This window comes from Rhizoctonia solani, chromosome 3 (assembly GCF_016906535.1).
Source record: "Rhizoctonia solani chromosome 3, complete sequence".
NCBI lineage: Eukaryota > Fungi > Basidiomycota > Agaricomycetes > Cantharellales > Ceratobasidiaceae > Rhizoctonia > Rhizoctonia solani.
In genome coordinates this window covers 314558-331411 of record NC_057372.1, presented here as the reverse complement: position 1 = coordinate 331411, position 16854 = coordinate 314558, and the positions used below count along the sequence as shown (strand labels likewise).

Here is a 16854-nt window from a genome sequence, read left to right as displayed (position 1 = left end):
TAACACCCAGGTCAATTACCTCTTGTCGCATCTTTACCTGTACGAGGCCTTACAGCCAGATCACTAAGTAGCATTACAACGCCTTAAGCGTCGACTCCACTGTATATACGTAGTTTGCCATTGCCCATACGGCCTTGGTCATTGTAGATTAGTAGTTAGACGTCGTAGGGTAGACCTCGCCGCCTTACGCGGTACTTACTGTACTTCCACACGGCCACAAGCGCCCGCGCCCTCGACGTCCTTACAGACGTCTAGGACACTAGGTAATCGACCTTAAGTTGGTTGCAAACCGTGCCCACCAGCACACCCACTCAGTCCAACAACGAGAAGACCCCTAGTACTAGCACGAGGGAAATCAGGTGATCGGGATTGCCTTTTGCTGTCAATAATCAAACCAGCGTCGTCCCCACCTAGTACCGAATTGCTATAAGGCTAACGGGTTCTAATCGTCCGCATACCACCGGTTGCCGCACCATTCGTTAGCGACCCTAGACAGCCAATCCACCCGCTTGCAGAAGCACTGCCCCGTATCACGCCCGTCCACGGCAGTTGATCAGGGTAAGAACTGTCCAACGCTAGGCCGGTTGAGGCAAGGGTTTAGCGTACACATACAATAAAGCGCTCATAAGTCCTGATATAGGCACACTAGTACCCCACACCTTCCACCATTACCTCCTGCACTCCCCCTCGTTCTTCTTCCCGGGCATCTACCCACGCTGGCCGGTCCTACCCCACTCATCCTATGGCAACCCGCTCCCGGCCACCCTCTCGAGCCCGCTCCCCTATCGATCAGGGAGAGCTGGGACCCTTCCTTCCGCCAGCCTCCCCTGAGCTCGGCGAAGTATCTCTTGAGCGGGTCATCCGCCTTCTCTGGGGACTCCAATCCCAGGTTGACCGCATCGAGCGGACCCTCTCGGAACAAGCCAAAGTTAGCCGAGAGGTTCGGACCAATGTCGAGAACATCTCACAAGCGGTCGATACTGTCAAGGATGGGCTTGCCCAACTCCAGCAATCCCGGGGCCCCCACACCCCAGAAGAACGAAAACCCCCCGCAGTCAAGGAAACTCCCAGGGCCGCGCCCAAAGTTGAGCCTTTTGGCAAGACTCAACCATCCCTCGGGGCCCCAGCCCCCATCTTCTCCACAGGGGCCCCTAGGCGCGACCCCCTCACCCTCTTCAACCCCTATCCCTCCTCTTCCTTCCCTTCTGGACCGGCTCCAGCCCCCCAAGGACCTCCACCAGCGCCTGTCATTGCCCCGGCGCAGCCTCCAGCCCCCTCCACTGTAAAGGTGGACCACCCAGATGCCTTTAAAGGCAAGATAGGCTCGGAGGCCAAGCAATGGCTAACCCGCATGTTGGCCTGGGTTCGCCTCAACCAGAGGCAGTTCCCCTCGGACCTGGAGGTCCTCAGCTTCCTTCTCATGAATATGGAAGAAGCAGCAGGGGCCTGGGCCCATCCCCACTTGGACCAATTGGGGTCCCATCGCGCACTCATCCAGACCGTGGATGAGTTCAAAATCGAATTCCTGGCCGCCTTTGGCGACCCTGATGCAACCCGTGCAGCGGAGCGGAAGATCACTTCCCTAACACAGACCGGCACTTGTGCCGAATATATTACTAAATTCCGCACGCTGCAAATGGAGCTCGATTGGAACGACGCCGCACTACGCGGCCAATTTGCACGGGGACTTCACTGGGAGGTCCGAAAACAGATTGCCATGAGGGAGAGGCAACCCCGTACCCTGAGGGAGCTGCAAGATGCTGCCCTCATCATTGACAACGCCCTCCAAGAGGAACGCGCCAGCCACCTGCATCAGGGTAATAAGTCTGGTAAAACCTCCACCACCCCCAACCGGGGGGCGAGTACCGGCCAACAGGCCACCAGAACCGGTCCCCTTTCCTCCGATCCCAATTACGTCTCGGAGGAAGAACGCAACCGCCGCCGCGCAGAAGGTCTCTGTGTCAAATGCGGCAAACCAGGGCACAAGTTTGCCAAGTGTCGGACCGGATGGAAGGCTACCCCAAAGGAGGATAAGGGGAAGGCCAAGGAAGCCGCCAAAATTGGCAAGGACTCTGAGTACCAATCGGGAAAAGAGTGAGGGTACCTGCTGCCGTGCGCAAGGACCCCAAGGACTCTGGTTTATGTTTGGAAATTTGTAATATATCGTCTACGAATAGAATCACCCCACTCTTCACAATTCCAATACAGCCAGAGAAAAAAGCAGAAACAATAGAAGTCCTGATAGATTCAGGCGCCACATCGTCATTCTTACACCCCCGTACCGCGGAGTCACTCCGCCTTCCACTCATTGACCTTCCTTCACCCCGTACCGTTACTATGCTCGATGGGTTGAGCCCCCAGGCAGGAAAAATCTGGAAGAAAGCAGTACTTACCTTCACCTATGATGGCAAAAAGATGACGGAAACCTTCCTCATCTGTAACACTGGCAGTCACGCGGCCATCCTAGGTTTAAAATGGTTAGACGCCCACAACCCGGAAATAGATTGGAACACGCGTACCCTCTCCTTCCCACACACTCCGCCAGAACATGTGGCCATTGCCGAGGAAGAAGAAGCAGATAAGAACCCCCTTGAAGGAGTACCCTCCAAGTACCATCAATACGCCAAGGTATTTGGAGAAGAAGAATTCAACAAGCTTCCTCCACATCGGCATTACGATATCGGAATAGAACTCACGGAAGAAGGCCCCCTCAACTCCCCCCTTTACAGTATGACAGACGCCGAGTCCGCCACACTCAAGGACTGGCTCAGGGATGAGTTGAAAGCTGGGAAGATCCGCCCCAGCAAATCCTCCATCAGCTCTCCCGTAATGTTTGTACCCAAGAAGGATGGCTCCCGCCGTTTAGTTGTTGACTACCGCCGCTTGAATAATCGGACCAAGAAAAATGTCTACCCCTTGCCCCGACCAGATGACCTCATGGCCCAGCTCCGTGGCGCCAAGGTCTTTACTAAGCTAGACCTAAGGTGGGGTTACAACAACGTCCGTGTTAAGGAAGGGGACGAATGGAAAACTGCCTTCCGCACCAAGTACGGTCTTTACGAGTCCCTGGTCATGACCTTTGGCCTGACGAACGCGCCCGCGGCCTTCCAACATTTTATGAACGAGTTATTCAAAGACTTGCTTGATGTATGCGTCATCATTTACCTCAATGACATCCTTATCTACTCCAAGGATGACGCATCACACACGCAACATGTTCATGAGGTCCTGAAGCGGCTAATGGAAAACCAGCTATTTTGCAAGGCGTCAAAATGTACCTTCCACGTCACCTCTGTGGAATATCTTGGGATCATCGTCTCCGATAAGGGTTTTAGTCTGGATAAGCTCAAAATCCAGGCGGTACAGGAATGGCCGGTACCCACTAAAGTCAAGGAAGTCCAGTCGTTCTTAGGGTTTGCCAATTTCCTTCGCCGATTTGTCGCCAACTTCAGCCACATGGCTAGGCCGTTACACAACCTAGTCAAGAAAGATACACCTTGGAGATGGGACACAAAGGAACAGGAAGCATTCCAAGGCCTAAAGGATGCCATTACCAACGCCCCTGTACTCTGTCACGCGGACCCTAGTAAACCATACTTCCTCAAAACGGATGCATCTGGTGCGGCCCTAGGATCCATACTCAGTCAACGCCAAGAAGATGGACGCCTACATCCGCTGGGATTCCTGTCAGAATCATTCAAGGGTGCTGAACAGAATTATGACACCCACAATAAGGAACTCCTGGCCATTATCCGATCATTTGAATACTGGCGCATATTCTTGGAAGGTACCCTGCACCCCATAACGATTTTCACTGATCATCGGAACCTGGAGTACTGGAAGGAGTCTAGAACCTTCAACCGCCGCCACGCACGATGGCACCTTCTCCTTGCCGGTTACAATTTCCAGATAGTCTATTGCCCAGGGAAACAGTCAGGGAAACCAGACGCTCTCTCACGCCGCTCGGATCATGCCGATGTCCCCCCCGCCAACCAGACAATGCTCCCAGGCCCTGTATTCGCCAACGTCGCCTTAGTCACACCAGAAAAGGACTTACAACAACAGATTGAGTTGTCCCTGGATCAGGACAAGTCACTAGAAGAAATCCTCCAATTCTTACAGAACGAGTCCAAGGCACCGCCCTCCATCAAACGCGCATTCAAGGATTACAAGATGGAGGCCGGCTTACTTTTCTATCAAGGACGAATTGTAGTCCCCGACGTTGGAACGCTAAGGACAGATCTGCTCCGCATTTTCCATGACAGCCCCTGGCAGGACACCCGGGAAGACAACGCACTCTGGAATTGTTGTCAAGAAATTATTACTGGCCGGGTATCCGCAGTGACACGTATTGGCATGTGGACTCCTGTGAAACGTGTCAACGGATCAGGAAGCCCAGATACGCGCCTATTCCACCTCAGCCTCTAGAATTACCATCCAGACCCTGGCAACATGTTTCCTACAATATGATTGTGGACTTACCAAAGGACGGAAACCACGACTCAATCCTGGTCATCATCGATAGCTTCACTAAGTACGGGATATTCGTCAAATGCTCCAAGAAACTAAAAGCCCCGGAACTAGCGGAATTATTCTTGGAGCACGTATGGAAACGACACGGCATGCCTGAAAAAACGGTCTCGGATAGAGGGAGGGTGTTCAACAACAGATTCCTGAAGGCACTGTACAAACGTCTAGGAATCGATCCCCACTTCTCCTCGGCGTATCATCCCCAGAGCGATGGTCAAACTGAACGAGTCAACCCGTCCATTGAACACTTCCTAAGGGCATACTCTGGCATCAACCAACGGGACTGGACAAAATGGCTGCCCATGGCGGAGTTTGCATACAACAACGCCGTACATAGCAGCACGGGCAAAACTCCTTTCAAGGCCCTGTATGGCTGGGAACCTACCCTAACCCCATCAAACGTACCAACGGACGTCCCGGAAGCAGACGACCTGGCCCAAACAATGGAGGCACAATGGAGGGAGGTGGAATCAGCACTCCGACAGTCCAAGCAACGGATGACAGCCGGAGAAGATGGAAGCCCAACGGAATTTGAGATTGGAGAAGAAGCTTGGTTAGATGCCAAGAATGTTAACCTTAAAACACTAAGTCCCAAACTAACGGAACAACGTCTGGGACCCTTCAAGGTTATCGAGAAGATCTCTGACCGGGCTTATCGTCTAGAACTTCCCCCAACTATGAGGATCCACAACGTCTTCTATGTGGGACTCCTATCTAAGGTCAAAAGGGACAAGAAACGTAACTTTGAAAACCGTCCCCACCAGTCACCGTGGACGGGGAAGAAGAGTACGAGGTTGAGGGAATCACTGATGCCGAAGAAAGGGGCGGAAAATGGTTCTTCCGAGTCAAATGGAAGGGATATGGGTCCGAAGAAAACACGTGGGAGCCCCGAGAAAACCTAAAAAACGCCGAAAAAATTCTAGAAAAATACGAAAAAGACATGAAAAAGAAGGCCCTCGGCGCTGCCAAGGCCCTTAGAGGGGGGGCAGTGTCGTAGACACAATCGATACCAGGGAATTTATTCCCATTTTCTCGAATTTAAACGAAGGCAAACGGACAATATTTTCAATCACGTGATCTCGGCGCTTATATCATACGCTAAGCGCCGAGCCACGTCCCCTTCCGCGCTTATCTCAGCATACGTAGCCACCTCCACCTGATGACATCACTATGACACGTCAGTGACACGTATGCATGTGTAAGGCCGACTGCGGAGCGGGGTTCTTATTTGATTAGGTATTGCATATAATGTATTTGTAAATAGTTCACCTGTAGAATATATAAAGAGGCCAACCAACCATGGTAACACCCAGGTTGATTACCTCTTGTCGCATCTTTACCTGTACGAGGCCTTACAGCCAGATCACTAAGTAGCATTACAACGCCTTAAGCGTCAACTCCACTGTATATACGTAGTTTGCCATTGCCCATACGGCCTTGGTCATTGTAGATTAGTAGTTAGACGTCGTAGGGTAGACCTTGCCGCCTTACGCGGTACTTACTGTACTTCCACACGGCCACAAGCGCCCGCGCCCTCGACGTCCTTACAGACGTCTAGGACAGAAGCCTTCCAAGGGCTGAAAGATGCCATCACAAACGCCCTGGTACTTTGTCATGCAGACCCTACCAAACCATATTTCCTCAAAACAGACGCATTGGGAGCCACCTTAGGTTCCATACTAAGCCAACAACAGGATGATGGATGCCTACACCCCCTGGGTTTCCTATCAGAATCTTTCAAAGGTGCCAAGCAAAATTACAACACCCATGATAAGGAACTCCTAGCCATCATCCGGTCATTCAAATATTGGCGTATCTTCCTGGAAGGAACCTTGCACCCCATCACCGTGTTTACCAATCACTGTAACTTAGAATATTGGAAAGAATCCTGGACCTTCAACCGCTGCCATGCACAATGGCACCTCCTGCTTGCTGGATACAACCTCCAGATTGTGTACAGACTGGGAAAACAGTCCAGCAAACCAGATGCCTTGTCACAACGGTTGGATCACACCAACATCCCTCCTGAACCCCAATGCATGTTACCAAAACCCATCTTTGCCAATATAGCCGTGGTCACGCCTGAGAAAGAACTCCAATGCCAAATCAAGGCCAGCCTAGACCAAGACAAATCCTTAGAGGAGATATTACAATTCCTCCAAAACAAGTCAAAGGCACCCCCTTCCATCAAACAAGCATTCAAGGACTACAAAATGGAGGCAGGTTTACTATTTATCAAGGAAGAATTGTGGTCCCCAACGTTGGAACATTACAAACAGACCTATTGCAAATCTTCCATGATAGCCCCTTAGCCGGACATCCAGGGAGGCAATGGATGCTAGAACTGGTCTCAAGGAACTACTACTGGCCAGGCATCTGCGCCAACACATACTGGCATGTGGATTCCTGCAAAACCTGCCAACAAATTAGAAAGCCCAAGTACACGTCCATCCCTCCTCAACCCCTTGAACTACCTACACGCCCCTGGCAACACATATCTTATGATATGATTGTAGACCTGCCCAAAGACAGTAGTAGTGACTCTATCCTGGTCATAGTGGACAGTTTCACCAAATACGTCATCCTGGTGGAATGTTCCAAAAAAGTGAAGGCCCCGGAATTGGCGGATCTATTCTTATGTCACGTGTGGAAGCACTATGGCATGCCTGAGAAAATGGTCTCAGACTGAGGAAGAGTCTTCAACAACAAATTCCTGAAGGCACTATACCAGCGCCTAGGAATAGACCCTCACTTCTCCTTGGCGTATCATCCGCAGAGCAATGGGCAAACAGAACACGTGAACCCTACAATTGAGCACTACCTACAAGCTGACTCAGGGATCAACCAAAGGGATTGGGTTAAGTGGTTACCAATGGCAGAATTTGCCTACAACAATGCAGTTCATAGCGCTACAGGCAAATCACCTTTCAAGGCACTATACAGATGGGAACCAGCACTCACCCCTAGCAGCATTCCCACCAACGTACCAGAGGCAGACAAATTGGCAGCACAAATGGAAGCACAATGGCGGGAAATAGAAGCAGCGCTCCGGCAATCAAAGATCCGCATGACAGCTGGAGAAACAGGAGAACCAATTAACTTCAAGATTGGAGAAGAGGCCTGGCTGGACGCCAAGAATGTAAAGCTGAAGACCCTGAGTCCTAAGCTTACAGAGCAACGCCTGGGGCCCTTTGAGATAACGGAAAAAATCTCCAACCGCGCATACCGCTTGAAACTCCCACCATCAATGAGGATCCACAATGTCTTCTACGTAGGATTACTGTCCAAGGTTAAAAGGGACAAGAAGTGCACCTTTGAAAACCGCCCTCCTCCTGTCACTGTGGATGGAGAAGAAGAATACAAGGTAGAAGGAATCACCAATGCAGAGGAGCAAAATGGGAAATGGTTCTTCTGGGTCAAATGGAAGGGATACAGCCCCAAGAAAACACATGGGAACCCCAAGAAAATCTAAAAAACGCCAAAAAAAATTTTAGAAAAGTACAAAAAAGAAATGAAAAAGAAGGCCCTTGGCGCTGCCAAGGCCCTTAGAGGGGGGGCAGTGTTGTAGACACAATTGATACCACGGAATTTATTCCATTTTCTCAAATTTAAACAAAGACAAACAGACAACATTTCTAATCATGTGACTTTGGCGCTTATAACATACGCTAAGCGCCAAGCCACGTCCCCACCTGCGCTTACTCATCACACATAGCCACCTCCACCTACAATGTCATCATGACACGTCAGTGACACGTATGTATGAGTAAGGCCAACTGCAGAGCGGGGTTCTTATTTGATCACACATTTGATATACTGTATTTGTAAATAGTTGATACCCAGAATATATAAGGAGGCCCACCAACCATGGTAACACCCAGGTCAATTACCTCTTGTTGCTTCATCTCATTGTACAAGGGCCTTACTGCCCAGTAAATACTTAGTCCAACGCCTTAGGCACCAATCTTACTGTACATACGTAGCTCACCACTGCCTTACAGCACGTGGTCATTGTAGTTAGGCAGCTTGTTGTTGTAGGTAGCACTTTCACTGCCTTAAGCGTCCTTACTTAGTTCTATACAGCCACAAGCGCCCGCTGCCTCAACGCCCCTTAAGGACGTCTAGGACAGTAGCCTAGTAGGATAGATTAGTCAGTCTTACCTTGTAGTAGATACAGCCCCAAGTGCCCGCCTCTAGCATGTACCCACCTTACAGTGGTGTACAACAACATGGCAGCATTGAGCCAAGATGCATGAAGCTCTTGTTTTCCATATGTCTGGATCAATGGGATGGAAGTAGCTCATGTATATATTAACTTTCCAAGGGAAAATCCGTGATGAGCCTAATGTGAGATGCATTTGTCAGTGGACCCAAAAGTCAACAACAACAATTGAATTTGTCTATACTGGATTATGGTATCTAATAAATACAACTGAAATGGGAAGCTCAACGCCCAAGCTTATCAGTCAGCTATCTCAGGGGCCTGGATCATGTTCAAGCGCCCGATCTGTACATAGGGGTCAGCATCACCTTTGATTGATGCGAGTCACATGAGGCTGTCTTGCCTCTGTTCCTAAAATTAAGGAAGAGGTCGAGTGTATCACATGCATTCTTAGTGGCTTCAGTGTTCTCAGATCAGACGCAAACCCGAACCCGAACCCGGCAGGTTGGGGACGTTATGCCTGTGAAATTGGTCACTTGTGCATGCTTCAGCGAGTACGGCCGATGGATTGACCAGAAGCCACCTGAACAAACCCGAGAATCCCGTCAAAGCCAGTCCAAAGGTTTGTCTATCATCGGCCATGCTTGGTCCAGCAAGTTGAATTGTTCTCAGAGAAAGTCAATTAGCAAAAAGATGGCAACGTTCTATCCAGGCTGAAGAAATCTATCATGTGAAACCATCAACGATGATGTTAGGGGTCGAGTTGCGACTAGTTAAGAAAGTTTCCGATACAAACACTACCACAAACACTACCTACCATAAACACATGTTGGAGGGGTTCTGAAAACCATTGTAGAAGACGATAGCCTATCGAATCTAAGAGATACACACTTTGTCATCACTCCCGAAATTACCTAGTCCAAAGATAGGTCTTTGACACTGTACCCAGGTTTTGATCCATGTGTTATTGTAGGCGATACTCGTCGCCCAGGCGAAGCCTGTGTTAGTTAGATAGGCGATATAGGGCAGAAGCAAGTGCTCCTTGGTTTGCCAGTATCTCGGGCTTTCCAAAGGTACGAATTATACCGAATCTCACAATTATGTATATGGTGCTTCCTCTGAATGTCGGGAGAGGCCATTCTAACCACTCTAACTCGAGCTTCCTGCCCGACAAATCGCATTCTCAGTTCCACGAATCGTTTGCCGTCCCAGACTTCGTTCAAGGATTCAGAGCAACTCTAGTCATCTTTCTCCGAGATTTCAACGTTTTGAAGCGGATTTGTCGCCGGAATATGATAAATCGATGTCAGTAGTGGGAACAGGGAATTTGAGCTTGGAAGAAATCGAAAACAGTCGAATATCCCTAAGGCCCCTATCACTTCACTGGCTATAGCCTCTGATATCACAGAAGAAAAGAGGCCAACTGCGACACTTAGAAAGGCATATGGTACGCATCGATAGCGCATCGTCGACGAGTTCAGTCGCGGTCGTTTGGATCGGAGAGAGCACAAGGCTCCTGGTCTACCGCGATTCGTCATCTTCTTATGATGGATATCATTCCAAATGGCACAGACCTTATCAACGAGCCGGAGCGAACGAGTAGCTTTAACCCGTAGTTGACAATGTTATTTTTTTTCTATTGTATAGGAGGTATGTAAAACTTTCAATGCATGTACACGCATACATGACGAATTAATCAGAAAATACATGGATTAAGTGAAAAAGTCTAGGGGTATTAGCTACCAATCAGGGGGAGGAAATCATCATTTACCAAGAGGATTCACCCGAAATAGAACCAAGAAAGGCATAATAACTCAAAAATCCAAACCACGAATCCAAGAATGGAAACATCCACAGGGGCTGTAACCAATAATCATGCCCTCACTCCTTTGAGAATAGAGAATACTTCTTGCTGCCTTTGTTTAAAGGTAGGCAAAGAGGTCATCCGCAAAGCAAGCTCGTTCAGGCGGTTAGCGAATCGAACAGTCGAGCTTGAGGGACTTTGTCTGCCTTCGTCGGACCCACTGGTATCTTCACCTTCCTCTTGGTGATGGATGCTCCTGCCTCTTTCTCTTTCTCTAGCTAATCGTCGAGTGTTGCGTCGAGCAGCACGTTCTTCTTGACGTTGTGCTGCGACTCCCGTTTGGAGTGTCCGTTTAAGCCGATCAATCCGAGGTTCGGGGATATCCATGCCTCGTTCTGCGAGGTGCATAGCTCGGCGGTCGTCCTCCTCTGCTATCTCCTACAAATATATGAGAGTTGGCAACGATTCGAATCGGGCTAGAATAAAACCGCTCACTTTGGCAGACTCGCCAATGGCGGCAAACTCCATCATAAGCGGGCGGAGAGGCTGCGGGCAGGCTTCTAATGTAAGCTCTTGCCCAAGAACTGCTCGAATTGACCCACGAGGGGTGACCGAAGTTAACGATACATTTAAAATGGCCAACCCGACTGCGGCAAAGTACGTCCCTATACAAACCACTGTCAGTACGCCGTTCGTGGTTAAACGCGGACCAAGCTTACTTGTAGGATCTGTCTCCAACAAATCCAGCAATTCAGGTGCTTCAACTAACGCATCCGCGAGCCCAGCATACAAAGTTTCGCGAATGATCGTAATGGCTGGGTCATTCGCAGTCAATAGGGAGGGACTTGCAGGCCTAGGAATAGAACTGGATCCTGGTACCGGTAGGGTTGCTGACTGTGTGGCGCGGTGGCCATACGCTGTATTCGGTCGAGAAGGCGTAGGTGTACTAGAGCGCTGAGGTACCCGAAGTGGAGCCCATCCGCCCGGCATTGATTCACCATTCGGCGAACCGAACCCGCCCCCGCCACTTATCGGAGTTCGTGGACTTCCAGGGGGCGCAAATCCACCTACGAACGGCTCTTGCCCTGCCTCTGGAGTGCCTGGTGGAAGTGGTGGGAGTTCAGCATAGCGACGATCGGTAGAGCTTTGGCGAGAATTTAGTGGAGGTGAGGCCGGCATACCAAGGCCATAGCCATATGAGGGGGCCTTTGAACTTGGAACGGACGTATAGACAGATGGCTCTGAAATCTTTCCACAGAGCACTGCAGAATGAGGTGATGCTGATGCAGCTTCTTCATAACCTGGAGGTGGGACGAATTTGGCTGTCGCTGGCACTGTCCTTGGTCCTCCCGGGCTTGTGGGATCGCCCAAGTTGAGGGCCGCCTGCAAATCCTCCTGATATCGAACTTGGAATGATCGCCGCTGTGATATCTCAATTGCAACTGCGCGCAAATCGGCGGCGATCGCATGTACTTTGGAAAGTATTGTTTGTTCGGCGGTTGGTGATTCGGGGAAAGGGGAAGGTATGTCGGCAGGAAGCGTGACAGGGGCTTTGCCGCAGATTATACTCGCGAGGTCATATGTGTGTTCAGGGGCAAGAGACTGTATCTTGGGGACTGCTCGAGCCCATAGCTCAAAGAAGGGGAGAAATCCAGGGGGGCATGTAATCGCAGTAAGTCGCTTTTGGGGCTCATCACTCCCCCGAGGGCGTGGGAGGGGCACACCAGGAGGATTTGTGTTCGAACGAAGCGCCGCAAAGTAAAGACACAAGGCAGGACCTGCAATAAATTGTTATAACCTAGCCTATAATGGGGTTAATAATTAAGCGTACCACAAATCATTAGATCGGCTTCGGCACTGGCCAATAGTTCATCGTCAAGCAAGCGCTCGACCTTTGCGTGTCGGAGAGCACTGACTAGAAATGCATGAAAGCCATTCATAACCTGCTCTTCGCTCAATTGCTGATTGTCATCCATGATGTGCGGGGAGTCAAGGTGGATCCCGTTGGTGGCTGGTGCTCTTATCAAGTACAAGCAAGATGACGTCAGCACGGACGTCCGGTAGGAGCCATCTCCGGAGTCACGTGCTGCACAGCCTTTTTCGATGCCGGTCTAAGTGCCGGCACCACGTCGAACGATTTGACCAACTCCACATTATCGGACCATGGCCACACCCAACAATTAGTCAAGTATTACTTTGATAGCTATGGTAGTACTGGCCATCTGTATGACATTCTATCCACTAGTGTTTGCTTCGGAAAACGTATGTTTCGGTTACGTTGCTTCCGTAATTTGCTGCTTCGGCAGACCCCAGTTATTTAGAGGTTTTATCCAAGAATAGATATGCAGGCGTAGATTTCTACGAATAGTCTGACTCACAGCATAGATTGGCTGCTATAATCTAATGTCAGTCGAGGAGGCAAGACTGAGATTCAAAGGATGTTGGTGAGCTCGCCTAAGCATTTATGAACATTTTAACCGGGTCGATCGTCGCAACTCGCTTACTCGTATTTAGCCTTTGGAAGCGATGTACTTTGAACACGAGGTATGCTGCCGTAACTTCAATCTTCTATAGGCTCGACCGATCTGGTAAGCTATCAGCGACTATAAGATTATAGTTGTGGAAGACCGTGTTTTGTTTCGAACAACCGGAGACGGATGTGAGGGCACACTCTCATGTGCCGGTATGCCCGAAAACCGAACGGTATTTGTCTCAAATAGTAAGGTTTATGAGGCTAAATCAGCAATTGTCAACAAGATGTTCACATAAACTGGATGGTGCCTTAACAAACCTTATATCAAACACAAATAAAACGACAATTGACCTAGTGGATATTTTGCGCTGCGCACAAACTAGGCGTTTTATATCACACGATCTTCGGTACATGGTGTTCTCTATCCCCTCGCTTCATATTAACAAGCGAGGAACAAACGGTCTTGTTATAAAATTTCACCCAACTGCGTTTCTCGCGGCTCCGTGCATAGGTTCTATCAGATCTCGTGTCGTTACTCCAGCCGCTCACATTTAACGTTAGTCCTTCGATGCCACGTCGCCTAACCCTGGTCATCAGTATGACGCTGGACCAATGATTAGTGATTCTGGTTTCGGCTCCGCCCACGGTGCCGCCACATCACAGGCCGATTTTATAGACTGTGTTTTCTTAGTCTCAATTTCTCGTTGTGCAGATGGGGTCAGTAAACCGCATATGTTCTACATGGCCATCCCATCGGGCAAAGCGCATGTCGGACCCCTAATATTTCATAGGGATCAACTTCTCGTATCCTCCCTAGATCACTTGCAGACGTGATGAACTACCCTACTAATAAGGAATACATTTGCCTTATAGCTTCTTAAATCGGGCAACGTTGAATGCTAAATTTTCATTTCGGAACATTCGGGATAATCTCAAGACTGCCCAACCGCCACCGGATTCCGCCTTATTGATGCTACTTGAAATGGCGTACACATAGCTCGTATCCTATCCCAGTTATTCATGAGCTATGGCCGTTGGGACAAACTTTGAATTTAGGAAGCGCTCTAGACGCCAGAGAGCGATCAAACTAGCCCTACTCCCTCGTGGTAACGCACAAGGACATCGGGTCTTCCTGGCGAACGTGGTCCAACTATATTTCGATAGGCTCATTTCTTCAAAGGTTAAACTAAAGTCTGACTAAAAACATGCACGTATCTTATACAAGTACGCCACTGCCGCGCGTATGGGTATCGGACCAGCCTGAATGGGGATTTCCATCAAGCCTAAGAGTCACCTGGTTCAACTGCGTATTCCCATACTGATTATTCAATCGGGCCACGACAAGTTACCCACCGAGTATTGCCCTTTGACATATATCTTTACACACTCGACGGAATAGCATAATCCACTATAAGGTTCCCGATCGGTATATCCCGTTTAGGTATGGTTCTTATCGTACCTCAGTGACATTCTGAGGCTGACTCGTCCATGCAGATTGACACAGCCCCATATCTGATTCCCCTTTATGGAAGGGTTGGAGAGGCCTATCCATATTGTACATGTGACAACGACGGTGGACACATTCCTTGCACTCAATCCTTTCGAATGAATGGGTGAATGAGTTCAGGGCATAGGGTCATGAACAACCCATTTTGATTTCCCGATTCAACTATATTTGAATATCTATGGTCAGTATGGCATATTCAGTCTTCGTACCCACGTTTACGAGGCTATTCGAGCGGGGCCGTTTACATTGGGCCGAACTGCCAATTCCGAGGAGCCGGACGGGTCAGTCCCTTGTTTCTTACGTCTGTACGATGACCATGTAATTGGGGGGCACAAAACCGAAGGCTATACGTTCAGTTTGTTTGGGGAGAGAAGTTTCAATGTACCCTATGGACGGAGTGGGTTGCACCATGTTCTGACAATTGAGTTGAAACGGGGACCAATACGATCCTAGGTTCCAAGAGAAAGGTCGATGGAATTCAATTTTGGAACTGATGATTGGAGATGAAATTCATATATCTGCGGACATTTTGCCACTCGGCGGCAAAACGTCCATAAAATAAGCCAATTGACTACGGAGATTATAAAGTAGGTATACAATTGACGGGATGAGCATTGGAATGGATGCATAATGTGTTAAATACATGTGTTATACATTTAACTCGCATGGTTCATCTTTATTTGAAAGGAAATATTTCCTCAAAGATAGGCGGAAGGCCCTAATATCTGAGAGGATTCGGTACACGCTGACCCAAGGTCTAGGTTAGATTTAATTCTCTAGCTATCATGGTATTCTGGTTAGTTAAGCATTATTACAAGCCTCGATCAACTATATGTTCATGGCCCACTCTTCGACCATAAGAGTGCACATTAGCAAAAACCAACATTGATGCATGTACCTATTACATGATGCATATCTTGATTATCTGGCTGCCTCATGCCCTTGTCCATATATTCAGGATGTCGTTCTTCTATTCTTCTGATCTCACATACTGTGTTTTCCCTTTCAAAAGCGGTCATTTTGTGGAATACTTAGCCCGATAAACAATGGATGAGAATCTGGGAGGATACGCGCCCTAGTCATGCGGTCCGCCAGGTATTGGAGCGGCGCTAGCGCTACAGTCATGCCAGTGAGAAACTCGAACCCTGTAGCCACTTCAATTTCTGAGCGACTTCAAAGCTTCAGTTCTCTCGATAACGCTTTCTTTGATTGCACAATTCCTCGTGTGCTGAATTAACACCGCCTAATCCGGATGATATGTTGCAAGCTAGCTTTCTCTTGGTTATACCGCGACCCCACTGCCCCAGCCTACAACCTTCTAACTTGGAGCTCTGGCTGATCTTCGACCCAAATGACTTAGAGCCTCCGACGTGCTCCTGTGGCCGCCGTATGAATTATTACGCGGCTATCACTCATATGTGATTACAATCGTCATAAGTTGGCTACGAGGCAGAACTCTCTGGTAGTATATATGAGGGCCGGCATTCCTTTTGATAGGTCTTACATAACTACTCGCACTATGATAACAATTACAACGTGAACAATGCTTTCCAGTCGTTCCAATTCGGCACCTCTGCGCTCCTAGTTGAATCCATTGTCTTCTACCCTGAGCTTGATATATTCTATTCGAACACTTCCAATAAAACAGATCCGCCGTCTGGAGCTCCTACACACATTTCTTCTGCATCACGCTCATTTGGTCTGGACTATGGATTTAGATAGGTTTTTGGGGGTCGAAACTACCATCTTAGCATAGTTCGGCGTCTTCGCTCTCAGTTATTCTAGAACCTTCTCGAGAACGCCATTGTGAAAGAGTGATACTTGGTATACACAGGCTCAGCGCTAATTCTAGAGATTATGGACAACCGAGCTCGGGAGTCATGTTGATCATGTTGGCCGGAGAGCCGCCCGCTGCACGCTTTCTGCTGTCAAGCAATATGTGAAATGTACAAATAAACATGATTAAGCAAGGTAATTGAGCTAATATAGATGATTTATACCTGTGTCCTAATTATGCGTGAGTACGTCTCCAACTTCAGGGCTCTCCACTAGGCCATAAAACTAACAATACCAAAACAAGGGTACCTGTAACCGCACAGATCGTTTATTCAAGGGTACCGATCTCCGAGTTACCCTTCAAAAGTTGCTAAACAACCCTAGAGTATTCAGCTCTATTAGAGCTATAATGCATACAATTGAATCGCATTCATGAATTCCCTTGGCACGTTTCACTAAGATCACGCAGCTCACCGAAGTTGCAGCATTCATATCGTTCTGGTAGTACATTTTCTGAGTTAGATCAAACGAGAGAGCGTGTCATCACTTTCGGTACCTCGAGGGTGGAGTCTGGCCCCTAAAATTACCGGCTCGCAGTGGCG

The 16854-nt window shown here is 48.8% G+C and overlaps 3 protein-coding genes across 3 annotated transcripts; 2 read left to right on the top strand and 1 right to left on the bottom strand.

Annotated features, from left to right (window-relative positions):
• Positions 1-742: 742 nt before the first annotated feature.
• Positions 743-4428, top strand: RhiXN_02482 (Retrotransposable element Tf2 protein; the record flags this gene model as incomplete). Its single annotated transcript, XM_043322299.1, has 2 exons — positions 743-2094; positions 2178-4428. 2 exons carry the CDS (start codon positions 743-745, stop codon positions 4426-4428), a joined length of 3603 nt encoding a protein of 1200 aa, XP_043177795.1.
• A 38-nt stretch (positions 4429-4466) lies between these two features.
• RhiXN_02481 (Retrotransposable element Tf2 protein) lies at positions 4467-8002 on the top strand (the record flags this gene model as incomplete). Its single annotated transcript, XM_043322298.1, has 5 exons — positions 4467-5268; positions 5295-5523; positions 6089-6778; positions 6835-7207; positions 7262-8002. The coding sequence occupies 5 exons, from the start codon at positions 4467-4469 to the stop codon at positions 8000-8002; spliced, it is 2835 nt and encodes a 944-aa protein (XP_043177794.1).
• Positions 8003-10565: 2563 nt separating this feature from the next.
• Positions 10566-12472, bottom strand: RhiXN_02480 (uncharacterized protein; the record flags this gene model as incomplete). The annotated part of the gene is made up of 4 exons (XM_043322297.1): positions 10566-10934; positions 10992-11161; positions 11216-12274; positions 12328-12472. 4 exons carry the CDS (start codon positions 12470-12472, stop codon positions 10566-10568), a joined length of 1743 nt encoding a protein of 580 aa, XP_043177793.1.
• Positions 12473-16854: the final 4382 nt, after the last annotated feature.